General features: G+C 48.9%; 1 protein-coding gene across 1 annotated transcript in view; it reads right to left on the bottom strand.

Moving 5' to 3' along the window:
• The window catches only part of AP2B1 (adaptor related protein complex 2 subunit beta 1), a 114,854-nt gene that overhangs the window by 43,074 nt on the left and 46,425 nt on the right, over window positions 1-25,355 (bottom strand). Inside the window, exons 13-16 of the mRNA XM_060258794.1 lie at window positions 18,542-18,801; window positions 13,872-14,064; window positions 3,284-3,325; window positions 397-543 (exon numbers count right to left, since the gene is read on the bottom strand). Of these exons, the coding sequence (XP_060114777.1) occupies window positions 397-543; window positions 3,284-3,325; window positions 13,872-14,064; window positions 18,542-18,801 (642 nt within the window). The remainder of the gene's footprint in view (window positions 1-396; window positions 544-3,283; window positions 3,326-13,871; window positions 14,065-18,541; window positions 18,802-25,355) is intronic.

Raw genomic sequence — 25,355 nt, 5'->3', positions numbered from 1 at the left:
CCACAGCTTGAAGAGCTTCAAGAGAGGATTGGATAATCATATGGAGCAGAGGTCCATCAGTAGCTATTAGCCACAGTGTATTGTTGGAACTTTCTGTCTGGGACAATGATGCTCTGTATTCTTGATGCTTGGATGGGGGGGGGCACAGTGGGAACACAGTAGGAGGGCTTCAAGTGTCCTGGCCCCGCTGATGGACCTCTTGATGGCGCTTGGTTGTTTTTTTGGCCACTGTGTGACACAGAGTGTTGGACTGGATGGGCCATTAACCTGATCCAACATGGCTTCTCTTATGTTCTTATTTCAGTGAAGCAAAGCAGAAGGGGAAAGTGCGTGGAAAGGGGAAGGTGTTGTGCAACACAGAAGTGAGTCTGGGGGGGCCGCATTGGTCTCGCATACCGATTTGGGGGACACGTATCCGCCGGGCACCATGCCGATGCCAGAGGAGAGCTCGAAGAGGTCGTTGAGGCCGCTGCTGACCACTGCCGGGGTGGGCGACGGGGCAAAGGTCGCAGGCACCGACGAGGGGATGAAGGTTTGTCCCACCTGGAAGCGGTGGCAGAAGAAAAGGGACACGCTTAACACTTCACACGCAGCAGATGCCTTATTGAATAAAGCATGAACTTGCGCAATATCCTGAATATTTTAAAGCTCTTTACGGGGCGGCTCGCTGAATTATCAGGAGTGCTAAATAATGCATATGCATTCCGATGCACTCCAGGACTTAATCCCCGCAATCATCTCCCCATCACCTTCACCCCACGATTATCCTCAAAACCGCCACTCATAACTCCTCCCGTCTTCCCGGGCACGAGAGATCTCTGGAGGGGAACGCTGCGGTAGGGAGAGGGCATTCGGCCCCAAGATGAACTAATCAGCTTCTCCTCCAGGAGCTCATCTCCATTTGTGAGTTCTTGAGCACGTGCCAAAATACAGCCATATGTTTGGGGGGGGGGGGGGAACGGGGAGAAAGAATATTGCAGATACCAAGGAATGACAGGCAACAGGGGTGCCAGAGTCCTAGAACCGTAGGAGCAAAAGGACCTGGAGAGGGCAGGGGCCTGATTTTTCTTCCTGCCTGCTGTCTCCTCTTGTTCCCCAAGGCCTGGCTTCATGGCCTCCCAGTGTAAAGCAGTGGCTCCCAACCTTTTTGGCACCAGCGACTGATTTTGTGGAAGCCAATTTTTCCACGGACCGCTGTGTGTGGGGAGGGGGGGGGCAGGGATGGGGCATGGACTTTTCGTTGCCCCCCATGGGGGGCCTTTAAATGAAGAGTAGGCAATGGTTGCTGCCGTGCTGCCCCTTCCGGCCACCCGGGACCCAGGTGGATGAAAGAGGTGGTGCTTCAGAGTGGGTCTGTGCTGCCTCTTTTGTCCACCCAGGTCCTGGGTGGGCGAAAGGGGTGGTGCAGCGCCTCTGCCTCACTCCGCGGCCCGGTTGCTAACAGGCCACGGACCGGCGGCAGTCCACGGCCCGGTGGTTGGGGATGAGCTCTAAGATATCCTAGAAGAGCTCTAAGATATCCTAGCCCAAGGCGGAAAGTGGGATAACTGACAAATATCTGTCCCTCTCACTGGAATGCTCAGGTTCCACACACACCCCACCATCTGGTTCCTTGAAAATCGTAAGATTTTTGTAACGCTTTGAAGCGTTCAGCACCCAGTGGGGGGGGGGGGGGTACCCTGGCCCGTGTCTTGTGCTTAATTAGCAGATGGATCATATGAATTGTGGCAGACAACAGCAGGTGTCTTTCAGAGGGTCATCTGTCCTTTGGTAAGTCGAACCACAGTAGTGCTTTCCTCTGAGTATGCATGCTCTGACGTACTATGCGCTTGAGGACTAGGAGACTCCCCATGGGAAGCCAAGACAGTGATTTGTGTTGTGATCCAGCCCCTTGGGCAGCAGCCCCTCCTATAACAAGAAGGGGCCAGAATAATTCACCCACTGACTTTATCAAATTGCCCACTGCGGCTGCCTCCCATGCCTGCTACTCCGGCCCCTGCCCTCATTCCAGGGAGTGATGGGAGCAAAACTGGGAATGGGGAAGAATGACATCACACAATGCCGTGATGTCATTTCCTCCCGTTTCCGCCCCCCCCCCCCCCCCCCCCCCGCGCTCCTGCCTGAAAAAGAGGACCCTGGCTGGCAGATCCACTTAGCCAGGAGGCCTCACTGCCCCAGAATCAACAGGCCCCAGTAGGGGAAATGGATGCCAACCTGGAATCAGGTCCTGCATGCTCAGACCAACTCATGTCATGTCTCAAAACTGAAAGGGAAAGTGCAAGGGCTGCACATCAGGCCCTTTCCCAGCATGCATCCAACATGTGGATGTCCAGAGTATGTGGCAGTGGTGGTGGGATGGTGTGGGTATTATCATGCTCCTTCACCAGATGTTACAACCTTGCTTGAATATCTGTTTTCTACTGCACTTTTCTTCCAAGGACCTGAGGATATTCACTCTTCTTCCAAGGATCACCTGCTGAATCCGTAAAACACTTACCTCGTTCATTCAGTTGGGCTGAGAACAACTGACCATAGACTAAGTAGCAGGGGTGGAATTCTAGCAGGAGCTCCTTTGCACACACCCCTGGATGTAGGCCAATCATCCAAGAGCTTAGAAGGCTCTTTTTTGTAAGCTCCAGGAGGACTGGCTACATCAGGGGTGTGTGGCCTAATATGCAAAGCAGCTCCTGCTAGAATTCTACCCCTGCTAACTAGTAAGTTTGGAACCCTGGTCTCTCCATTCCTCGTGTGATAATCTAACCCCCACACCACACTGGTTCTTGGTGGTCACCCTTGCAAAATGAGGGAGGCCTGGGCAGTTCATAGTTTTGATTTGGGGTATGTCTCCCATTTATTCTCCCACAGTCCCAATTTCCCACTCCTGGGGAGCGGGAGGTAAAAAATGGCCTCCACACAGCAATGCTCTCTAGGAATCTCCCCTAGTCTCGAAAGTATTACCATTGAGTCTAGGGGAGGCAGCCTAAAGCATCACCTGGAAGTGTCATCACATCCTTCCCAAATCCCACCCTCCCCAGGCATCACCCACCTGAAGCTCCCAGCATCTACCGTGTTGGGAACCCTAACCGAGCGATACCCATAGCAGCAGTGTTTTAAGAACCACTGGATTTTAGCCATCTACTTCATTGAACACTTTGCTAAACTCAATTTCAGGTGCTTTGTGGGTGAGAAGAAGCAGGTGGGGGATTGGGGGGGGGGAGCAGTGTAAAGGACTTTTCCTCTTTTTTTTTTAACAAGATCTGAAAAATGAATGGCGGCCACTTACTGCAGGGCTTCCTCCAATTCCCCCGCCAAGGTCACTGCCAAGCTGCAAGAGAGAAAAAGAAGAGAGAGAGAGAGAGAAGAGAAAGTGGGGGAGAGAGAAAGAGAGAGAGAGAGAGAAAAGTTCATTTCAGGCCTCAGAAAAAAAAGAGTGTGATTCATGACAGACACTGCAAAACGCACACACATACAGACCCTGTTCATTCACCATGAGGGGAGCAGGTGCACAGTGCATGGAGCGAGTGCAAAACACAGCAGAGGAAAGAACCAGCAGAAAAACCTGAAACCCAAAAAAGCCTACAGGAAGAAGGAGGGTTGGTTTTATAGCCCACCTTTCGTTACCGAAAAGGAGTCTCAAGAGGGGCTTTCAATCACCTACCCTTCCTCTCCCCCAAAAAGACACCCTTTGAGGTAGGTGGGGCTGAGAGAGCTCTGAGAGAACTGCTCTTGAGAGAACAGCTCCGAGAGAACTGTGACTGGCCCAAGGTCACCCAGCTGGCTGCACGTAGAGGAGTGGGGAATCAAACCCAGTTCTCCAGATCCGAGTCCACCACTCTTAACCGCTGCACCGCAGCTGCCTCTCACAGGGAGGAAAGCTGGATTTGGCGAGTTTTGACAAAAGCAGACCCGCCACCACTGCACATGCAGGCCAGCTGGAGGCTTCGTTTGGCCCCCTGGCGGGCACAGATGTGACTTCACCACCACCAGTTCATCCGGTCGTCTCCAAAAACCAGCAGCCAGCAGGACATCTTAAGACAGCGAATTCTACAGGTTTATAATGTGTTGGGTGGAAAAGTCTGCCAAGCATTCACTGGATAATTCCGAGGTCTAGTACTGCCCAAGGAACTGAAAAAACTCTGTCATGTTTTTTTCTTCTTTCCCCCAATCTCCTCCCCCGGGTGAATTTTTTTTTTTTCTAACAGCAAAATCCCAAACTTGTAAGGAAGCTGCTCCAGAAGAAGAACCAGCCAATGGTGACCTCAGGATGATGATGATGATGATGATGATACTGGATTATTACCCTGCCCTTCACTCAGAGGCTCAGAGCGTCTTACAATCTCCTTCCTTTTTTGTCCCCGCATCAGGCACACTGTGAGGCAGGTGGAGCTGAGAGAGCTCTGAGGGAACTGCTCGTGAGAGAACAGCTCAGAGAGAATTGGGACTGATCCAGGGTCACCCAGCCGGCTGCATGTGGAGGAGTGGAGAATCAAACCCAGTTGAGAGCCAGTTTGGTGTAGTGGTTAAGTGCGGAGACTCTTATCTGGGAGAAGTGGGTTTGATTCCCCACTCCTCCACTTGCACCGGCTGGAATGGCCTTGGGTCAGCCATAGCTCTTGTAGACTGTCCTTGAAAGGGCAGCTGCTGTGAGAGCCCTCTCAGCCCCACCCACCTCACAGGGTGTCTGTTGTGGGAGGGGGGGGAGGTAAATGAGACTGTGACCGCTCTGACTCTGAGATTCAGAGTATGGGGTGGGATATAAATTCAATATCTTCTTCCAATATCATTTTCTCAGTTCTCCCAGATTAGAGTCCATGCTTCCAACCACTACACCAATCTGGCTAAAGGGAGAAAAGTACTTCTTTCTCTATCTTCTCTATCCCATGCACTTATAGCCCAGGTTAGCTTGATCTCATCAGTGCCCAGGTTCCATGCTTGGCCGGGAGACCGCCAAAGAGGGTTGCTAGAGGAGGGAAGGCAGTGACACACCACCTCTGCTTATCTCTTGCCTAGAATACCCCATGGCTGGGGTCAGAGCAGATCGGTTGCAACTCAATACCACGTCCTCCTCCTTAAAGCGAGCGCGTCTTGCTCAAGGGTTAACTGCAGCAGAATAGCAACGGAACGATGTAAAGCTGTCAATCCTAAAACGACCCAAACTTTCACACGCCTCTCTATTCTGGGACAAAATTGTTGAGCCTGCCCTCATTCAGGAGATGGACAGATAGGATAACCTTTTTTTGTTATTTTTTCCCCCAGTTTGGCTGAATGCTATACTCAAGTGGGTGGGGTGAGCCCTGACTGCTTACTGTGACTTTTTCTTGCAGAACTAACTGCATGTCGTGTTTGCTTCTCTTCAATCGATAGCCTCAGATTCTGGAAGAGAACAAGTCCCAGGAGCACACAGCAAAAAGGTGGAGGTGGGGGGGGGGGGGGCGGGGGTCTTGAAAAGGAAAGGAAAGGGGATTGGGTGCAAGACCCAAGCACATTAGATTTCAGCCATCATAGTGGAAAAGAGCCCCCCAGGGGGCTCTCTCTCTCTCTGTGGATTATTCCCAGGGGAAATCAGAAAAGGGGGGAAGCAACTCCCCGTTAGGCCACGAGCTTACATAAAGCAAGGCGGAAACGGTTTGTGAATAATTCTACATAATGAAGCCAGATGTTTTTATCTGCTTTTGCTGGCTCCTTTGCCAAGCTCATCTCAAAAGAAGCCACGGGCTGGGAAGCGAAGCTTGAAAGAAACAATCAAGGCATCTCATCTCTGCCACTGGCATTCTCTCTCTCTCTCTCTCTGTCGTTTTATACACACACATTAAAAGAACTGCCCCAGAGTTTGAAGCCCTTGATGAGACTGAAGGGTGGGATAGGGAAGGAAAGACTTCCGGAGATCCTGTTCCTGAACCTCAAAATCTCATAAGCTGAGACTGCAGGAGAAAGCTAAAACCATCGGATACATCTTGCTGCAGCTCACGGATGGAGTTTTGTTTTCTACCGGGGTCTCTTACAAATTTATGCAGCGTTGTTCTGGTACTCGGTGCTTTGAAGCGAACGCAAGCAATAAAGACAGGACTCTGCCCCAAGGAGCTTACTATCTAAATGCTTAGGGGGGGGGGGGAAACGATGGCTTGCCTCAGATGTCATGCCAATGCACAGCTGGCGCTGTCAGAAATTTAAATGCACCTTGAGATTTCAATCCGCTGGGCAGCACTGCTTGAGGGATGCTGGTGTCCAACAAATAAATAAATAAATGGAATGTTCAATGGAAAAAAAAGCGTCAATCCCATCCTTTCGTTTTCAGCTAATTGACTCGCTAAGACAGGTATTAAGTTGTCTATCGAAAGAGCAAAGCAGAGCTGAATGCTGGGGGATGAGGCTGCCACAGCTATGCCGCTGAGCAAGACTACCTGCAAGACCGCTAACAGAAGAACTGAGAACTGAGATATCTATAGAAACCGCCTGGTTAACAAAATCTTTTTCATAGCACAAAATGCTCGGTCTTTTAAATTATCTATAGATGGTTTTTTAAAAATCTTTTTACAACTGTAATTTTAAAATCTTTTACGATGATTGTTAGCCACCCAGAGTCCGCTTGCGGAGGGGGCGAGATATAAACCCAAAGTAAATTAAACAAACAAATAAATAAATGTCTTTGACTAAATGCTGCAAGAATTCAAACAGCCCTCTTTCAAAAGAATTACTTAAACGCATGTTGGCTTTTGCTGCGGGTGAAAAAGGGAGCAGGTGGGTTGACTTTGACCACACACAAAAATGATGTGAACCTGGGGACCTTCAAGGACAAAACCCGGGTGGGGAGACTGTGGGGTGGAGGCAACTTGGGTGATGGGCAGAGCTGGCTCAGCTGAACCCTTTGCTTTTGTTTGAACATTGTCTGATTCTGCTTCATTGCTTTGATTGACCCTGATTGCCTAAGTCCATATACTGTATCAAAGCCATTTGCACTGATCTTCTTTTTCAGAAGAAATAGTAAATTTCTGGAGAGCCAGTTTGGTGTAGTGGTTAAGTGTGTGGACTCTTATCTGGGAGAACCAGGTTTGGTTCCCCATTCCTCCATTTACAGCTGCTGGAATGGCCTTGGGTCAGCCATACCTATCGCAGGAGTTGTCCTTGAAAGGGCAGCTACTTTGAGAGCCCTCTCAGCCCCACCCACCTCACAGGGTGTCTGTTGTGGGGGAGGAAGATATAGGAGATTGTAAGCCGCTCTGAGTCTCTAATTCAGAGAGAAGGGCGGGGTATAAATCTGCAGTCTTCTTCTTTTAATTTCTTCATACTGGTCTTCTGCATTGCTGAATTTTGAAATCTGAGTCTCAGTGAGTCTGAGTGAGTTTTTAAAAAGATTGCCCTCTTTTGATTCTCATTCCTTATGGTATCTACTGACTCCTTTTATTGCAAAAATAAAAGAAATTGGAGGAAGGGAAGTCTTCAGTCAAAGCTGGATCGGTGCATCTCAGAGAGGTGTCTGACTGCTTTTTACGCCCTCCCTCAGTTCTTGATCAATAAGGAGTCACAAGCCATGGCTTGCCAATTCAGATACTAGATCATATTACCAAGGCCCGGAGTGATCTCAGAGCTCAGCAGAATGGGCCAAACATGAGAAAGGCACAACCGGAAGCAGCATAATGAGGGACGCACACACTTTGTACTCATGGAAATCCCCAAGCTTTGCCTCCAAAGAACACTTCTTTCCCACCCCCCAGATTTCTGCAGCTTATCACAAGTCACACGGCTGGAATGAATGCTTACACCCTTGCATCTTTGGCAGTTTATTCTGCCATTTTAACTCTTGAGTCTTTTACTGGGTTCCTGCTAGTGGCAGAAGCATCGAAAGGAGCTATCCAGAGCACTTAAATTTTGTCCTGTGATAACAGGAAAGGCAGGCACCCTGTAGCCAGTCGGAAGAGCAGCAAATGTAGCTCAGCATCATCTCCCCTGACTGGCAACAGCTCTGCCAGAAAAGAATGGTCTTCCCTTTAACCTGCTCTGTGAAGAGACACCAGGAATTGATTGAACTGGGGACCTCTCCTACTAAGCCACAGTCCCTCCATGCTTTTGGAGACCCAGTTTTGTAGTGGTTAGGAGTGCGGACCAGGTCTGATTTCCCACTCCTCCACATACAGCTGCTGGGGTGGCCTTGGGTCAGTCTAATGTTCTCTCAGAGCTGTTCTCTCAAGAGCAGTTCTCTTGGAGCTCTCAGCTCCACCTACCTCATAGGGTGTCTGTTGTGGGGAAAGGAAAGGAAAGGAAAGGAAAGGAAAGCGATTGTAAGCCACTCTGAGTGAAGGTCGGGTTATAAATGCAATCTCTTCTCTCTTCTTTCTCAGCAACTCTGTGGATTCATTGTCCTGGGCCTCCCGCACCCACACCAGCAGAGAGGAGATTAGCAGGCAGATGGGATGAGGCCTTTGCAGTGGTTCTGCCCAGACTGTGGACCTTTCCGTCTCATGAGTCTCACCCTGGCCCCGACACTCCCCCTTCCAACATCATGTTAAAACAATCTGGTTTCAGAGAGCTTTGATGGGGTGGGTAAGTAAGTGTTACGGTTTTTGATATTGCTACTGCATGCCTATTCAAAAACTGGTTTTAGTCCTTGCTACTGTTGCTTCTTTTTCACAATTTTTCTCTCTCGCGCCACCACAAGATTTTAGATAGATCTGTTTGTATTTTGACCTCATAATGACATTCTTGCAAATTTCGGCAGGGTATAATTGTTAACAAGTTAACAACTGCCTTAAGTGCCATTTATTTTTCTATCTAGAACAGAGAGGCTGAGGGGGATATCTTAAATAACATGACATTGGACAGCGGCTGTTGGGAAAGGCCCTGAGATCCACGAGGGCTTGGCCTACAAGACCACCTAAGGGTGAGTCCAGAGTGAGCCAGATGGACCTATGGTCTGATCTGGACACTTGTTGCGTTCACACAGTCCAACAAACATGTATTAATTACCAGGGCTTTTTTTGCATCAGGAGCTCCTTTGCATATTAGGCCACACACCCCTGATGTAGCCAATCCTCCTGGAGCTTACAGGGCTTAGTACACGGCCTACTGTAAGCCAGGAGGATTAGCTACATCAGGGGTGTGTGGCCTGATATGCAAATGAGTTCCTGCTACAAAAAAGCCCTGTATATTTACTATTAACAGCATGGCCTGATCAATGGCATTCACCTTTTCTAGATAATCACCCCACTTCTTACTAACTGGAACGTACCAGACAAGTAGCCCAGTGTAGTAAGGAAGCTTAAACTTCCAGGTGTTCCACCGTCACCTGCCCCATTAAACTAGTTTGTCTCCAGCAAACTTACCAACAGGGAGAAAATGACGTGACCCATCAGTTTTAAAAGATAAAGCAGGAGAAGCCCCATCCTGGTTCTAATCTATGGCTCCACAGAAGAGGCAGGAAGCCTAAGAAGGGCTCATTGGCAAGTGTAGAGGGGCTAGGGTGGTTAGAGCAGCTGGAAAGGGCAGTGGCTCAGTGGCAGAACATCTGCTTGGCATGCAGAAGGTCCTAGGTTCAATCCCCAGCATCTCCAGTTGAAAGGGTCAGGTAGGAGATGATGTGAAAGGCCTCCTGCCTGGGATCCTGGGGAGTCACTGCAAATCTGAGTAGACAATACTGGCCTTGATGGACCAACAGTCTGATTCAGTAGAAGGCAGTTTCATATGTTAGGGTCAGAGCTCTAGACTGTGGGGGAAGAAACAGCTGGCTTTTTGCAGACTTGGATCCCAGGGGGCCAAGGAATGCTATCATTAAGCACAAAGTTGAACATACTGTGTGTGGGGGGGAGGAGAAAAGTTTGGCTTTCATTTTAAAAAGAAAAACTCAAAACTGTGAGTCTCCGATCCTCTTATTTGCAACAACAAAATGTGAAAAATCATGAATAAGGTCTGGTGAGCCTGGGAGGGTCTGGGTTAGGGGGATGAGGCATGGGGTCCCAACACTCTGACTGGCTCGCTGCTCCGCTGCTCTGGATTGGCAGCACCAGAGCAAGGCGAGCCATGATAAATCTAGAGGCACTCGCATGACTTGTTGAAGTTTTGCAAACTTGCACTGGGCTTGGAGCAGGTTGCTAGTGCGGATTCCAAAGGGAGCAGGCGTAAGAGCTTGTGGCAGCCGAATCAAAAGGGTTTCAGCGCCTTAAAGGCTAACCGAATTTATACTGGGCAAAAGGTTTTGCAAGCCAGCGCATGAACACACGAAGCGGCCTTATTCTGAGACAAACCACCAGTCCAGCAAGGCCAGTACTGTCTATTCGGGCTAGCGGTGACTCTCCAGGGTTTCAAAAGCGAAGGTCTTTCACATCACCTGCTGCCTTATCTTTTCAACCGGAGATGCCAGGGATTCAACACAGGACCTCCTGCATGGAAAGCAGAGGCTCTACCGCAGTGCTCTGGCCCCTCCCAGGCATGAATGAAATGTTGCCCACAATGGCCGGGAAAACATACACATGGGTAGAGTTTGAAGAAAGACAGAGAACAGAAGTTCTGACAAAGAGGGAGGGGCGGGGAGGTGGCCCAGCAATGTAAAAGCACAAACGATAACAAGATATGGTCAAAAGAATGAAAGATCCCCATCAAAGCGGGTGCGGATCCTTCTGAAACGGAGATGAACTGGTAAAACAAGCAGAAGAGTGGGCCAGTGTTCCCTCTAAGCTGAGCTAGCGTGAGCTAGCTCACAGATTTTTAGCCTCCAGCTCACACATTTTTGTCTTCGCTCAGGAAAAATGGCCTCAGAGCAAACTAATTTATGCAGGAGCTCACAAAGTAGAATTTTTGCTCACAAGCCTCTGCAGCTTAGAGGGAACACTGGAGTGGACATACATCTCTATAGGAAGTTCATTGCCCCCTCTTTACTGAGTACAGTGCTCCCAGCTGTCATTGAGACCAAGCCTGTGAGCATCACATCCGCAAATGGATGCCATACGCTGCTTTCAGCGCAGAACAAGCCTAGATATTTCCAGCCATACATGGAGACTAATAAGAAAGGTGGTGGCAACATATTTCTGGATTCTACTGCTTCAGACAATGGGAGGCTTCATCACTCCCTGGATGAGGATCTGTCAAGTTTGGATTCTTGCCATGCCAGCTTTCTAGCTGCGAGGAAGGGTTTGCTTGTAAGGAGGAACTTTCAATTGTCTCAGCCCACTGTCTGCGATGTGATTACACTCTCTGAACATGGGTTTAACCTCTTTACCTGCGGACTGTGAGAACCAGAAATCCAGTGGATACAGGGGCAGTCACCAAAAGGAATAGGACAAATGCCTGGCCATGCATGAAGCAGTCAGTTTTTGAAACAACTCTTTTTTTGATTTGCAAAGCTTGGCTCCGTTCCCACTGAAGACGTGCCATGGTTGAAGATAGACTGCCCTGTGACTTCGTTCCAGCTGCAGCACAGCCAGCTGCAGCAGAACCAGTTTGGTGTAGTGGTTATGTGTGCAGACTCTTATCTGGGAGAACTGGTTTTGACTCCCCACTCCTCCACTTGCAGCTGCTGGAATGGCCTTGGGTCAGCCATAGCTTTCATAGGAGTTGTCCTTGAAAGGGCAGCTGCTGTAAGAGCTCTCTCAGCCCCATCTACCTCACAGAGTGTCTGCTGTGGGGGAGGGAGGCAAAAGGAGACTGTGATCGCTCTGAGATTCAGAGTATAGGGCAGGATATAAATCCAATATCATCAAATATCATCATCATTCTCTTCTGCAGGAAGTTAACTCTAACCTTCCTGCTTGATGCTTTATGGCCTGGACCTGCATTTCGGAGCCACATGCTGGGAAGGCACCCTCCGCAACAACCTCTGCGCCACAGTGCCACTGAGATCTTGCACTGCTACATGAACGACATGGAGAATCTGGCATGGAATGAGCAGCAGGGGCTGAGTGGAAAGGAAGCTGCAGAGTCGAAGAAACTGGGCGGCCTTGCAGCTTACAGAGGACAAATGGAGCCAAAGGAGATTCAAGGCTTTAATTTGGTGGCTGATGAGCACAGGGAGCCTCTGTCTGTCTTGTCACCTGCCCCATTAAACTAGTTTATGTCTCCAGCAAGTTTTACCAGCAGGAAAAAATTGACATGATCCAGCTTATAGAAGAGAAAGCAGGAGAATCTATGGCTCCACAGAAAAGGCAGGCTGCGAAAGTGGAAGGAAGGTCAGACAATGCCTGGGCTACCTTGCACAAAGCAACACCCCAGTGGGATGGATCCGATTCTGCAGCTGACCTTTGTGCAATGCTACATTTCAGTTCTCCAGAACGTGTAGGAAAAGCACAGAATTTAACATCGGGGTGGGGGGGAGACACTTAGGTTTCAATTTTTTTTTAAAAAGCCTCCATCAAGTTCTTAAGCATGTCACTTCCATGGATATGCAGAATCAGAATAAATTCCCACCAAACCTGGACCTGCCAATCAAGAGGGGCTGACACACCCAAGGACTGACATGTTCTCTCTCTTAGTTGGAAAAGGATGTTTTGTCTGCCAAAGAGCACCTTCTCCCCTAACTTCCCCGCCATAAAGGCTCTAACCAGGATAGCCCAGGATAGCCTGATCGCATCAGATCTTGGAAGCTAAGCCAGGTCAGCCCTGATGAGTATTTGGATGGGAGACCACCAAAGGAAGTCCAGGGCCGCTACACAGAGGCAGGCAATAGCAAACCACCCCTGAATGTCTCTTGCCTTGAAAATCCCGTGAGGGTTTGCTGTACGTTGGCTGCAACCTGACCACAAAAAGTTTTTTATGAACAAGACATATCTGACTGGTGGGACTTGGATTTTCTTGGCCTGCAATTGCAACTGCTGTTTTGGCAGGGAGTGTGTGCGGCCCTCGATGTAAGAAGGGGATTCCAGGTGCAGATCAAGCCTCCCCCACCCTGCCCAGGAGTTTTTATGCTCTACTTCCTGATCAGGTTGCCTCCACAGACCCACTCCTCATCCTTCCACCCTCCTTCAACACTCCATCTCCAGTCTGCTGCCTTGGCACAAGCAGGTGGGGAACTCCGACATTGAAACACAAATCACCCCATGACAGACAACAACTGGAAGAGGAGGTGCCTCCTGTTTGAATGCAAGCTTTGCATCATCCGGGGAGGAAAACCCAGGCTTCCCTCTCAGACCAGACCTGTCCGATGAAGGAAGTGCAGGGGTCATCGCAAAACTGCAACATTCTTGTGCCGAGGAGTAAAATTTGAGGTCATAGGAAACACCCGGCTGCCATGGAAAGCAGCAGCTCTGCCTTCGTCTCCCACTCCTTTTCTGTGCCTGGAGAGGACCACTGGAACACGTGAACCTGCTTCGTACAGAACCAGAACACTGGTTCAGTGTAGCCCAGTGTCTAACAGGGAGCTGCTCTCCAGGATCTCAGCTGGAGGCCTTGCCCAGCCAAAGATAACGTGGGTCCTTCGGCATGCAAAGTGGTTGACCTACTGTCGAATCACAGCCCCTCCCATAACAACATGAAAAGACATCACTGTCAATGTGTCTCTCTGTGCTCTGCTGCTTCAAAACAAAGTTGGCATTGGGTCACTTCTGTTTCACTAGATGCCACCACTGACAGAAACAGGAGACACAGGGGTGCTGTTTTCGCGCTGTCTAGTTCTGCTCTAAGCAATTTCCACTGCATCCAATGCTTCTTGTTATCCAAAACGAGCCTGGGAGGGCTGGCCTCTGATCTACAAATTGCAGGGCTGCAATGGAGCAAAGAGGAGCACCCCCAGTACTTCCTAAGTGCCACCTACCAGACTGTCGGTCTGCTAAAGGAGCTGAGATGTGTGCTTTAGGAAGGCAAAATAAACCCCGGGTTTTAGAGCCCCATAAATTCACAGCGGTGGAGTGAAAAATGTCCTCTCCTCCGCCAGGACTGCAAGCTTTGCTCACCAGGCTATCCAGCCCTCCTCCGAGAAGGTCCACGGCGCCCATCTGCATGGAGGACACTTGGGGCACGTTCACTGGAGGGCCGAGGTCAAGGTTCAGCAGGTCACCCAGGAGGTCCCCCTGGGACGGGATCACCTGGGGCTGCTCCAGGTTTGTGGCTGTCGTGGTTCCCACCGGGCTGTCTCCCGCGTCGGTGCTGTAGGGGGAGAGGAAAAGGGAAGGGTCGGTAGTGGCGGCTGTCGAAAGAGAAGTGACAGATCTGAAAGAGGAGGGAGGTTCCCCTCCCGCTGCTCTGTGCTGCCACAGCAATGCCTTGGCACTCGGTAAGCGAGCTGAACTAGTGCAAGGGCTGCACGCTGGAGCTCCGAAGACCCGACTTCAAGTTCTCCCCTCAGCTGGGAACTCACATCAGCAACATGCTGTTATGCATCATTTGGGTTGGCCCTAATGAGAGGTATTAAGAGTGGTACCCAAACTCTGGGCCAGGGAGCCTCGGGAAACTGTGGCGTTATCTCAAGCAAGCTTGGGCAAGTTTCCATTCCGCTCCTTCAGGCTTGCCTCTGCCGGCCTGTTTGCTACACTTCCCCAATTGTGCCCCCTTGCTCAGAGCCCCCATCCAGGAAGGCGGCAGCAGGCAAGCCTCAGCCAGAGGACCCCCAGGTGGGCACTTGCCCAGTTAGAGCTGCTTGCCTACTCATGAGGAGAACTACATTGCTAAAGTCATATGAGAAGAGCTACCAGGCATCCCTTGGTCATGGCTGGATCCAGCACAGGTGATCATTCTTGCCACGTAGAACATTTTTGCATTGCGCCTGAATCGTGATTTGTTTTAGATTCTAACACCCGAGAGCTCTTTGGAGAGCCAACTCATCACCAAAAAGCGGGGCTAAAATAAAAAATAAAATAAATGCACATCCAACAACAGTTCTGTCAAGGACTGGAAGTTCATTGGGCATCCAAGTGAATTCCCATGAGCACAGACTACCTGCTAATTGTGTTAGTAAAGGGCTCATCTTAGGCAAAGTCAGACTAGTAACTCAAAATCAGACATACATATGATGCTTTCTTATACTGTGTCAAGTCACTGGGCTGTACTGTCTACCTTTCAACCAGAATTCCAATCTCCAAAAGTGGCAAAACGGCACCAGTTATTTCATTAAATGACTCAGTACAATAAACAAACAACATACGTTTCGTAGACTGATTGTCTCATACATATGTGGATTACTATTTTTCAAAAGCGCACCTAGGCATTCTGTTGTAACTAACAAAATACTTATTTAAAAGTGCTCTTGAATTCATGGTAGCTTTTTGTCAGTAGGCATTTTCTCAATCAACAGATACCAATAGTGCAACTATTATGCCAACTTTTTGGATGTCACATAAGGGGTCCTCATATTGCAAAAGGTTGAGAAGCACAGAGATACTGAAAGTTTGGCTTCTGTTTCTGTAGTCTGCGGTTTGAATCTTGCTTGTGTCAAAAAGCCACCGGGTGGGAAATTGGGAATGCCCTTTGCTGAGCTGCAACGTACAACCTTATTGACTTCATTTATACCCCATGCTTATCCCCATGTGGGGAACCAAAGTGGCTTAAACTCAACCCCATTTTCCCTTTCACTCTCACAACAACTCTGTGAGGTAGGTTAGGCAGATCCCCAGAGCCATCTTCCACGGCTGAGCAGAGATTTAGAATCATAGAGTAGGAAGGGGCCATACAGACCATCTAGTCCAGGGGTGTCAAACATGCAGCCAAGAGGCCAAATCAAGCCCCCAAAGGGTTCCTATCAGGCCCACAAGCAAGTCTGCTTTCTTCTCCCTCTTTCTTGCTTCTGTGTTTTGTCAGGCTTGCTCAATTGCACAGGAGCTACAGAACAAAACCTCCATTTTCTCCATTTGCTGTGGTTCCTCCCTTGGGGAGGAAAGAGATGAGGGAGAGCTTGCTTTGCCAGGCTCTCTCAATTTCACAGTAGAGCTACTAAGCCAGGTATCTTTTCTTTCTATTGGCTGAGGCTCCCCCTCCTCCTCATCCCCTGGGTAGGAAGGGAACGAGTCAAAGCTTTCCTTTGCCCACTTCACTCACACAGGATTCGAAATCCTTGTGTCCTTTATAAAGTTTATATCTCTGCTACCTGACATTACATTTTATGACACACACGGCCTGGAACAACAAGTCAGTCAGTCGCATCTTGTTTGTATCCCGCCCTCCCTGCCAAAGCGGCTCAGGGCGGCTAACAACAAGAACTTAATACATACATTGTACAATAAATAACACTTTAACTACAATTAATTAAAATCCATTAAAATTCTAAAAAAGAACATTAGTGTATTTGGTGCTATGATCGCTGGCAAGTTTGCTTAGCAGTTTAGTAGTTTCAGCTGGTGAAGGCCATTCTGAACAAGGTCTCATTTATGTCAGGATGCAGCCCTCATAACAAATGAGTTTGACACCCCTGATCTAGTCCAACCCCCTGCTCCATGCAGGATCAGCCTAAAGCGTCTCTGACAAATAATCATCCAACCGCATTTTGAAGACTGCCAACGAAGGGGAGCCCATCACCTTCCTAGGCAGCTGGTGCCACCTCTGAACTACTCTGACTGTAAAACCTCTCTCCCAAACCCTAGTCTGCCTCTCTACCCACCACACCACGCTGGCTCTCATGTTACAAGGTGGCTGCAAGGATTACCCAAGATAATGCATGGGAAGTGTTACAAACACTGGAAAGCGCGATGCAAATGAACCATATTATTACTTAGAAGCTAACTGCATGTTACGCGGACACTTAATGAAGCTGATTAGGAGGGAGATGTTTGTGAGTTTCCTGCATTGTGCAGGGGGTTGGACTAGATGACCCTAGAGGTCCTTTCCAACTCTATGGTTCTATGATGGCTTTTTTTCCTTTCACATAACGAAACACCAGGAAAGAACAGGGGGAGAAAGTGGGATGTTTGACCCGTCTATTACCAGTGTATTTCTCTGCCCTGCCAGATGTTTTTTTTTCCCCTTCCTCCGAGGCAGCAGACGCGGGTTTGCAAGAGTAAAGACGCATCTTAGAAATGAGGGGTGGGACAGCAGAGGGTGATTTAGAGCGGAAAAACAATTCAGCCATCTGGCTCGCCACAACCAGATACAGAGCATTTAACCAGGCAGCAAGCAGAGACAGGGCCTTTTGCAGGGTGTCACCTCTCTGGTAGAATGCCCTTCCCCTGGAGGGCTTCCCTGCTCCTAACCTTACTCTCTTTTAGGTCACAGACTCAACGTTTCTTTTTATCCAGGATTTTAAATCAGCAGGTGGCCTTTTAAAATTGTTTTTACACTGTGCTCCTTGCTTGTCTGATGAGAAAAATCTTTGCTTTTATGACACTACTGAACATTTTAAGCTGTTTTTATGCTCCAGCTGAGTTTATAATAGTTTATTTTTTTTTAATTCAAGTTTATTCTCAATCAAACTGTCCACAAAGCACAACAGCTGACTGGACTGACTCAGGCCGGGCCCAGTACAACTACATGCCATGAGCGGCTAAAACACAATTCAAAATCAAAAGGTTCACATAATCAGAGGATGGAACTAGTACGTTTTAAAAGCGAGCTAAAATATCAGTCTGCCTACTAAAAGCGTTAAAACGGAGTTCTCAGGGACCCAGTCAGTCAAAATAGTTTCAGGGTTTGCAGGGTGTATTAGTGCCTGGGAGATAAAATTTTGCCACTGTTTTTTAGCCATTGTTACATTTTAACATGTTTTACTGGGTAAGCTGCCTAGAGCACTGAAATGATTTTAGGCCTAGAGCGGCCTGGAAGGCAGGAAGAAGCCTACCTAGGAGTGGCTAGTGGGTCTACATCTCTCAGGATCTCTTCTGTCCCTCTGATTGGGTGAAAGCAGTTTTGGAGGGAAAGCTGGCCCAGAGGGTTAGGAAGGAAAGCATAAAAAGGCCAAGTTACAGACAGTGTTGTTCTCTCTGGAAAGCCTGAGCTGGAGGCTGAAGAGGGTTCCCTCATCCAAGGAGGATAAATTGGTTTGAAGTTAGAAGGAAACATCTAGTTAGTTACATCAGAGCTTTTATTTCTTTGTAGCAACCTTTATTGTTTTTCTATATTCATTGTTGCCCTAAAAAGTTTTTACAAGCCATTTCTTGTTTTGAACACTTATAATAAACCTGTTGTCATTGTTAAACTGCCTGGGTCCTCACCAATGTTCCCTCTAAGCTGCCTGGGTCCTCACCAATGTTCCCTCTAAGTCTTGTGAGCAAAAATTCTACTTTGTGAGCTACTGGCATTAAAGTTGTAAGCTACTAGCATTAAAGCTGTGAGTTACTGCATAAATTATTGTGCTCTGGGGCCATTTTTTCTGAGCTAAGTAAAAAATGTGTGAGCTGGAGGCTAAAAAAAATCTGTGAGCTGCTTCACGCTAACTCAGCTTAGAGGGAACACTGGTCCTCACATCTCTTCAGTCACAGATAGGAGTTTGCCAATACAGAAGACACAGTGGTTGGGTGGGTGCTCCGGGCCCTCCCAGACAGACCCCTACCAGAGTGGTGGCAGCCAGTAGAAGGCCCTTCCTAGTTTCCTGCTGTGAGACAAGCATGTTCTCCAGAGAGCGGAGTACAAAAGTTTCTAAGCAAAGCATAAATAAATGGACCTTGGCTGGATGTGGCAAGACGGTCCCTGGCCCCCTTACCTCCCGTGGTGGATGGGCAAATGCTTGCGGTGGATCCCGTGGCTGCCCTCCACAAAGGCGTTGGGGGGCTTGTGGTACACAGAGGCCAAGGAGCCGATGTGGCAGATCAGCTCGTCCAGCAGGGTGGGCTCGATCAAGTCGGTTTCCTCGGAGATCAGGGGCTTCTCCGACAAGACCACTTCCTTGGCTGTCACGGGGTCCGTGGAGAGGAGGCGCCAGTAGATGTAGCCACGATCCCGCAGGTCTGGGTTGTCGGAATCCTAAAACGTTAAAACACAGAATGACCACGCTTTGTGTTGTTATGAATTATGCAACGTCCCCAATGTACATGGCACTTATAAACCTTGTTCCAGTAGGAGGGGGGAAAGGTCTCTGCCCCAATGGAGCCTACAAACTGAAAGGAGAGAGAAAAACAAGAATATTTGGGTCAGAGGTGTGGAAGGATGGGAAGGCTATAAGCAGGATTCTGCACCAAAAAACATACTGAGGCTGAAAAAAAGTGTGCATCCTCGGGTGTACGTGCATGCCATGCATTTGAACTGTGTTGTGTAATGGATTCTGTTCCAATTATTCAAGTACGCTGCTTTCTCTTGGTGGTGAGCCAGGAATAGAGGGAAAATTCCCATGTTTTCTCTTTTTTTCTTTCTTGGTGAGCTGGGAGTCCAATGGTGCCACTAAGGATCCCACCCCCACTTCACACAAATGAGGGGACACGGCAGGGGACCGTAATGCCGTAAGGGCCCTCCTGGGTGAAGACCAAAGCCCCATCTAGACCAGCAACCTACTGTGGTCAACGGAATGCTTCCATGAAATCCACAAGCCGGTTAATAATACATAATAATAATAATACATTTTATTTATATCCCGCCCTCCCCGCCGAGGCAGGCTTAGGGCGGCTAACAGCATCAATTAATATAACAGATTATGCAATAATTTAAACAATAGGTAACGATTAATTAAAATTCTAAAAACAGCAAAACAATAAAATTAACATCTTGGTGCTATTCCAACAGATGACAAATCATTTAAGCAGTCTCTCAGTTTTTAGTCGGTGAAGGCTTCACCAAAGAGGATGGTCTTGCAGGCCCTGCGGAATCGGTCAAAGTCCTGCAGGGCCCGCACTTCCTCCGGGAGCTGGTTCCATAAGTATGAAGCTACAACGGAGAAAGCCCGAGTACGGGTACTCTGCAGCTTTGCTTCCTTTGGCCTGGGAATAGTCAGCAGGTCCTTCCCTGCTGACCTCAGTGCTCTCTGGGGTTCATATGGGGAAAGACGGTCCCTCAGGTAGGCAGGTCCTCGGCCATTTAGGGCTTTAAAGGTAATGACCAGCACTTTGTAACGAATCCGGTATGTAACTGGCAGCCAGTGCAGTCTGCGCAGCCCTGGCTGTATGTGCTCCCATTTTGGGAGCCCCAATAACAGCCTAGCCACCACATTCTGCACCAGCTGCAGCTTCCGGGTTCGGCACAGAGGAAGCCACATGTAGAAGGCATTACAGTAATCCAGTCTCGAGGTGACCGTTGCATGAATCACTGTTGCTAGGTCCCGGCGCTCTAGGAAGGGGGCCAACTGCCTTGCCCGCCTCAGATGAAAGAAGGCTGACTTAGCAGTGGCTGCTATCTGGGCCTCCATTGATAATGAGGGCTCCAGTAGGACTCCCAAGCTCTTGAACACAGCAGAACATGGCCCCAAGCGGTGGCCCACAACTGGTATTCCTGAGGTACCTGCCTCTGAACACAGAGATTCTGTTGAGCTCTTATGGCTAACAGGTTTTCTCAGCTGTCGTGAAGTTGCCCAATCCCTATCCACACACTGGTGGTGTGTTGTGTGAAGAAACACTTCCTTTCGCCTGCCTCAATCTTCAAGTTGATGGTGTGACCCCTCTCAACCGGTCTTAGGAGAGGTGGAGAAGAGATCATCCCTCTACACACCATTCATAATATTATAAACTTTTACCACATTTCCTTTCCCCAACCACACATATACTTTAGCCTTTTCTCACAGGAAATGTGTCAAAACATCGCCATGGAAAGCTCAGTCAGCGCCTCTCTATCGCATGTTCTTGTGGCTGGGGTGTGGTGATGGGGGGAAATCAGCACAAATGATCTGGAAGGAGGCAGGCTGGAAAATCACATCTGAGTAAATGAACTGAACGTTCTACGCTGTATTCATGGAGACAGGTGCAAAACGGCAGCAGCAGCAGCAGAAGAGTAGGTTTTTATGCCCTGCTTCTCTCTAACTTAAGGAGTCTTGGAGTAACTCACAATCACCTTCCCTTCCTCTCCCTACAACAGGCACCTTGTGAGGTAGGTGGGGCTGACAGAGTTCTGAGGCAACTGTGAGTGGCCCAAGGTCACCCAGCTGTCTTCATGTGGAGGAGCAGGGAATCAAATCCAGTTCCCCAGATCAGAGTCCACTGCTCTTAACACACCACTCCACACTGGATTCCAATAGTATCATAGAGAAGGAGATAACAGATAGGGAGGGGTATTTGTCAATCGTTGATGGCCCCCATAATGCCCTGCAGGCCTCCAGCACACAAACTACACCACAAAGTCTCTCAGCTCTGCACGGTGTTCCAAAATCCTTCCGCTGCTTTTTTCCATGTCTTCTTGGGTGGTGAAAAATAAGACACATGCCGGCCAATCACACTTCCACATGGATGACATCCCCAGTGTGAACCTCCCAGCCTGATTCCTTGAGGGCACTTCTGAGCGGCACAGGGCAACCCTGGCACAGCCAACCCCTGTGGCTTGATAATCAGAGACGCCCGGGCCTCTGAAGAGGCTCTGCGCTCGGCTGTCATGGCTACCAGCTGCATACTTAAAAGATCCCCGTTTGCAAAAGCCTCTTGAGCAACTGGACATCGTGCGGTGCTGTGGCAAAGAATTCTGCAAGGCTGGATGGTTGTACAGTGTGCACACTGCAGCACACACACAAACACAGACGCGCACGCATTAAATTTAAACTGCAAAACAACCCACAGATCTCTCACAATAGAAGAAGTGCCTTAGGAACACAGAGATCTTAAACTGAACTGGATAAAAGGCAGCCTAAAAGGCAGTGTCTGAAATTGCCTGTGTGCGTTCTCCTTTAATTAACACGTTCCCTAACTCTGGCCATTTCTTGCATGATTTGGCAGTCTACCCTGGCAGGGGTAACTGTACTTAGAAGATGCAGGAAGGCTCCAGAATGCTTCATGGTAGTCCCCACACAGGGCTCCTTTCAAGAAACCTCCCCAAGCAAACTCAGTGTGGGGTGGGGGGCGGGGGGCGGTTTACAAAATTACAAATGAGGTGGAGAAGGATGAAAACAGGACTTCCTACCTCCTTCTCCCAGAATACTAGAACTCAAGGGCAGCCAATGAAGTCAGTGGGCAATGGGCTCAGGATAGACAAAAGGAAATTCTTCATTATTCCGTAAGCAGATAAGGCTATGGAAGTCACTGCCGGTGGGCACAGGGATGGCCATGAGCTCAGATGGTTTTAAAGGGGGACTAGATAGATTCACGGAGAAGAGGCCCATCAACAGCTACTAGCTGTGGTGACGAAAAAGAACCTCTATCGCCAGAGGGAGCAAACCTCTGAACGATGGTGCCAGGTGGCAGCATCAGGAGAATGCTGTAGCCTCTATGCCCGGGATGGCCGAATTGCAGCTCGGGAGCCACATGTGGTTCTTTTACACATATTGTGTGGCTCTTGAAGCTCCCCACTGCCGTATCAGTCAGCTTGGAGAAGGCATTTGTTTCTTTAAATCACTTGGAGAATCCAGCTGGCAGCTTGGAGAATGCACCGAAAGCTGCTTTCTTTCTGCCTCTCCTTCCTTCCCCCATCTATTTGCCTTCCTTCCTCCCATCCATCCATCTGTCTTGAGGGTCTCAACCATCTGACTTTCATGTCTTTGGTGTAGTGGTTAAGTGTGCGGACTCTTATCTGGGGGACCCGGTTTGATTCCCTGCTCCTCCACTTGCAGCTGCTGGAATGGCCTTGGGTTAGCCATAGCTTTCGTAGGAGTTGTCCTTGAAAGGGCAGCGGCTGTAAGAGCTCTCTCAGACCCACCTCAGGGTGTCTGTTGTGGGGGAGGAAGGTAAAGGAGATTGTGACCGCTCTGAGACTCTGCAATTCAGAGTATAGGGCGAGATATAAATCCAATATCATCTTCTTCTTGTGGCTCTCAGACATCTGACATTTATTCTATGTGGTTCTTACATTAAGCAAGTTTGGCCACCCCTGCTCTATGCCCTGCTTGTTAGCGTTCTGGGGCACCTGGTTAACTAATGAGGGAAACAGGATGCTGGACTAAATGGACCAGTGGTCTGATCCAGCAGGACTCCAAAGCCCTTCATTGTCTTGGCTTATCTTATTTATTTTTTTGGAAAAAACAACACATCTACATAACGTTGGCCAGTCTTATTTAGAAGACCCATCTATCTCTCCGTGTTCCACGACAACTCTGCTCATGTTAGCAGGAGGTTCTGTAGGTGCCAACCTGCAAGTGGGCAAAATCAGTAACTGCCTGTACGTCTGGTTTCTTCACTGTAGCACCCACCTTGTGCAACAACCTGCCTGAAGAGGCCAGGAAAGCTCCTGCCCTCCTGGCCTTCCGCAAACTATGCAAAACTGAACGATTCGAGAGGGCTTTTCAGAGCAGGTAATAAGGCTGTACAATACACAATGGTTTCACAAAATGACACGGATAACCAATTGGGACTTATTGTCTTTACCGGTGTGTACTGTGAGTAGGATCCTATTTTGGTGCAGCAGAGAGCCATTCTGGTGTAGTGGTTAAGTGTGCTGACTCTTATCTGGGAGAACCGGGTTTGATTCCCCACTCCTCCACTTGCAGCTACTGGAATGACCTTGGGTCAGCCATAGCTCTCGCAGGAGTTGTCCTTGAAAGGGCAGCTGCTGTGAGAGCCCTCTCAGCCCCACCCACCTCACAGGGTGTCTGTTGCGGGGGGAGAAGATATAGGAGATTGTAAGTCGCTCTGAGTCTCTGATTCAGAGAGAAGGGCAAGGTATAAATCTGCAGTCTTCTTCTTCTTCTAATTTCTGTACCGCTTAATGTGTTAATACTTATGTTGTGCTCCCATTCTTTCCGGTGGTTCCAGTCTTCTAATAGCCTAATGCATGAGTTACTGACTATCCTGTTTTGTGGATTGTATTGACTCATTAGCCCTGACCTAGATGGCCCAGGCTAGCCCAATCTCAGAAGCGAAGCAGGGATTGGCCCTGGCTAGTGTTTGGATGGGAGACCTCCAAGGTCGTGATACAAAGGCAGGCAACGACATACCTCTTCTGAACATCTCTTGCCTTGAAAACCCTACCGGAGGACGCCATGAGTCAGCTGTGCCTTGGCAGCACTTTCTACCACCACCTGGACTCACTGTATGGAATCTGCCTTGAGTCCACATGAGAAAGGTGGACGATAAATAAATGAAATAAAGCCACTGAGCTGAAGGTGGCCAATCTCCCAATTACCATTTTAATAGCATGCAAAACAGGCTTCCCCAAAAGCTGTCATTGTGGGGCATTATCATCAGACATCAGAGAGCCAGTTTGGTGTAGTGGTTAAATGAGTGGACTCTTATCTGGGAGAACCGGGTTTGATTCCCCACTCCTCCACTTGCATCTGCTGAAATGGCCTTGGGTCAGCCATAGATCTCTTAAGAGTTGAAAGGGCAGGTGCTGTGAGAGCCCTCTCAGCCCCGCTCACCTCACAGGGTGTCTGTTGTGGGGGAAGAAGATAAAGGAGATTGTGAGCCACTCCGAGTCTCTGATTCAGAGAGAAGGGCGGGGTATAAATCTGCAGTCTTCTTCTTCTTCTTCACCAGACATGCAGAAACATCAGCCCTAGGCTGAGACCGCTAGCAACATACGGAATTGCTGTTCCTATAAATTCTGCCTCCATGACAAATGGGTTCAAACCACTATTATCTAATTTTCTGGTAATTGCATGTTTGCTGCCAGTCCCAAAGACCGCACAATGCTAAATTTCATGTTAGCCAGACTTGAGAGTCTGCCAGATTTTCTGGCAGTCAACAGGGAAAGAGAAGGTGACGGAGATCCAAGGGCACTCAGTGCAAGGCGAGACCCAGTTTTGGCTGGTGTGTTCTCCCTCCCCTGCGTGTCTGACTGCCCTCCAGACAGCATTTAACTGAGAAGTTCCAGGTTTCCCTGGAAATAGAATCCCTCTGGCATTAAATACTTATAATCTCATCTCTTTTTTTTTTTGCGGGGGGAGGGGAGATTCAGCAATTCATTTCATGATCATAAATGAGCACGCAGCAAATCCATCAGATGCTGAACATTCACTGGAGTAAAACAGCTTTTGCACGGCATCTGAAAGCCAGCAATTACAAAGCAAACTCCCCAGAGGCAGGATGTTATAGAATTTTGGTGCCACCGGTGAAAAGGCCTTGACACACATGACACTACCTGATACTGAACTCAGACCACTGGTCCAGACAGCCTAATACTGGAGTGGAACCAACCATCTTTCAAGAACCTTCCTCCAGCCTATGGCATTTTCCTCCAATGGAAGGGCCACTTAAGCTGGAGGAAGGACAAGGGTAGGCTCTGCCTCACTATCTCCTTTGACTAGCAGTGGCTCTCCAGGGTCCCAGCAAAAGAGAGCCTTCCCCACCACCTGCTAGCCAAGAGCCATTTAGCTGGAGATGTTGGGGACTGAACCAGGGACTGCTGAATGTAAAGCACATGAGCTACCACAGAACTAGGGTCCCAATCCCTCACTACACCTGAGAGACTGGAGGAACATGCAGAACTGCCCCTCTAAGGGAGATTCTTAAAAAGTG

This window comes from Heteronotia binoei, chromosome 18 (assembly GCF_032191835.1).
Source record: "Heteronotia binoei isolate CCM8104 ecotype False Entrance Well chromosome 18, APGP_CSIRO_Hbin_v1, whole genome shotgun sequence".
NCBI classification, from domain to species: Eukaryota; Metazoa; Chordata; class Lepidosauria; order Squamata; family Gekkonidae; genus Heteronotia; species Heteronotia binoei.
Note: the sequence above shows the minus strand (reverse complement) of the source record. Positions and strands in the feature narration are given on the sequence as shown.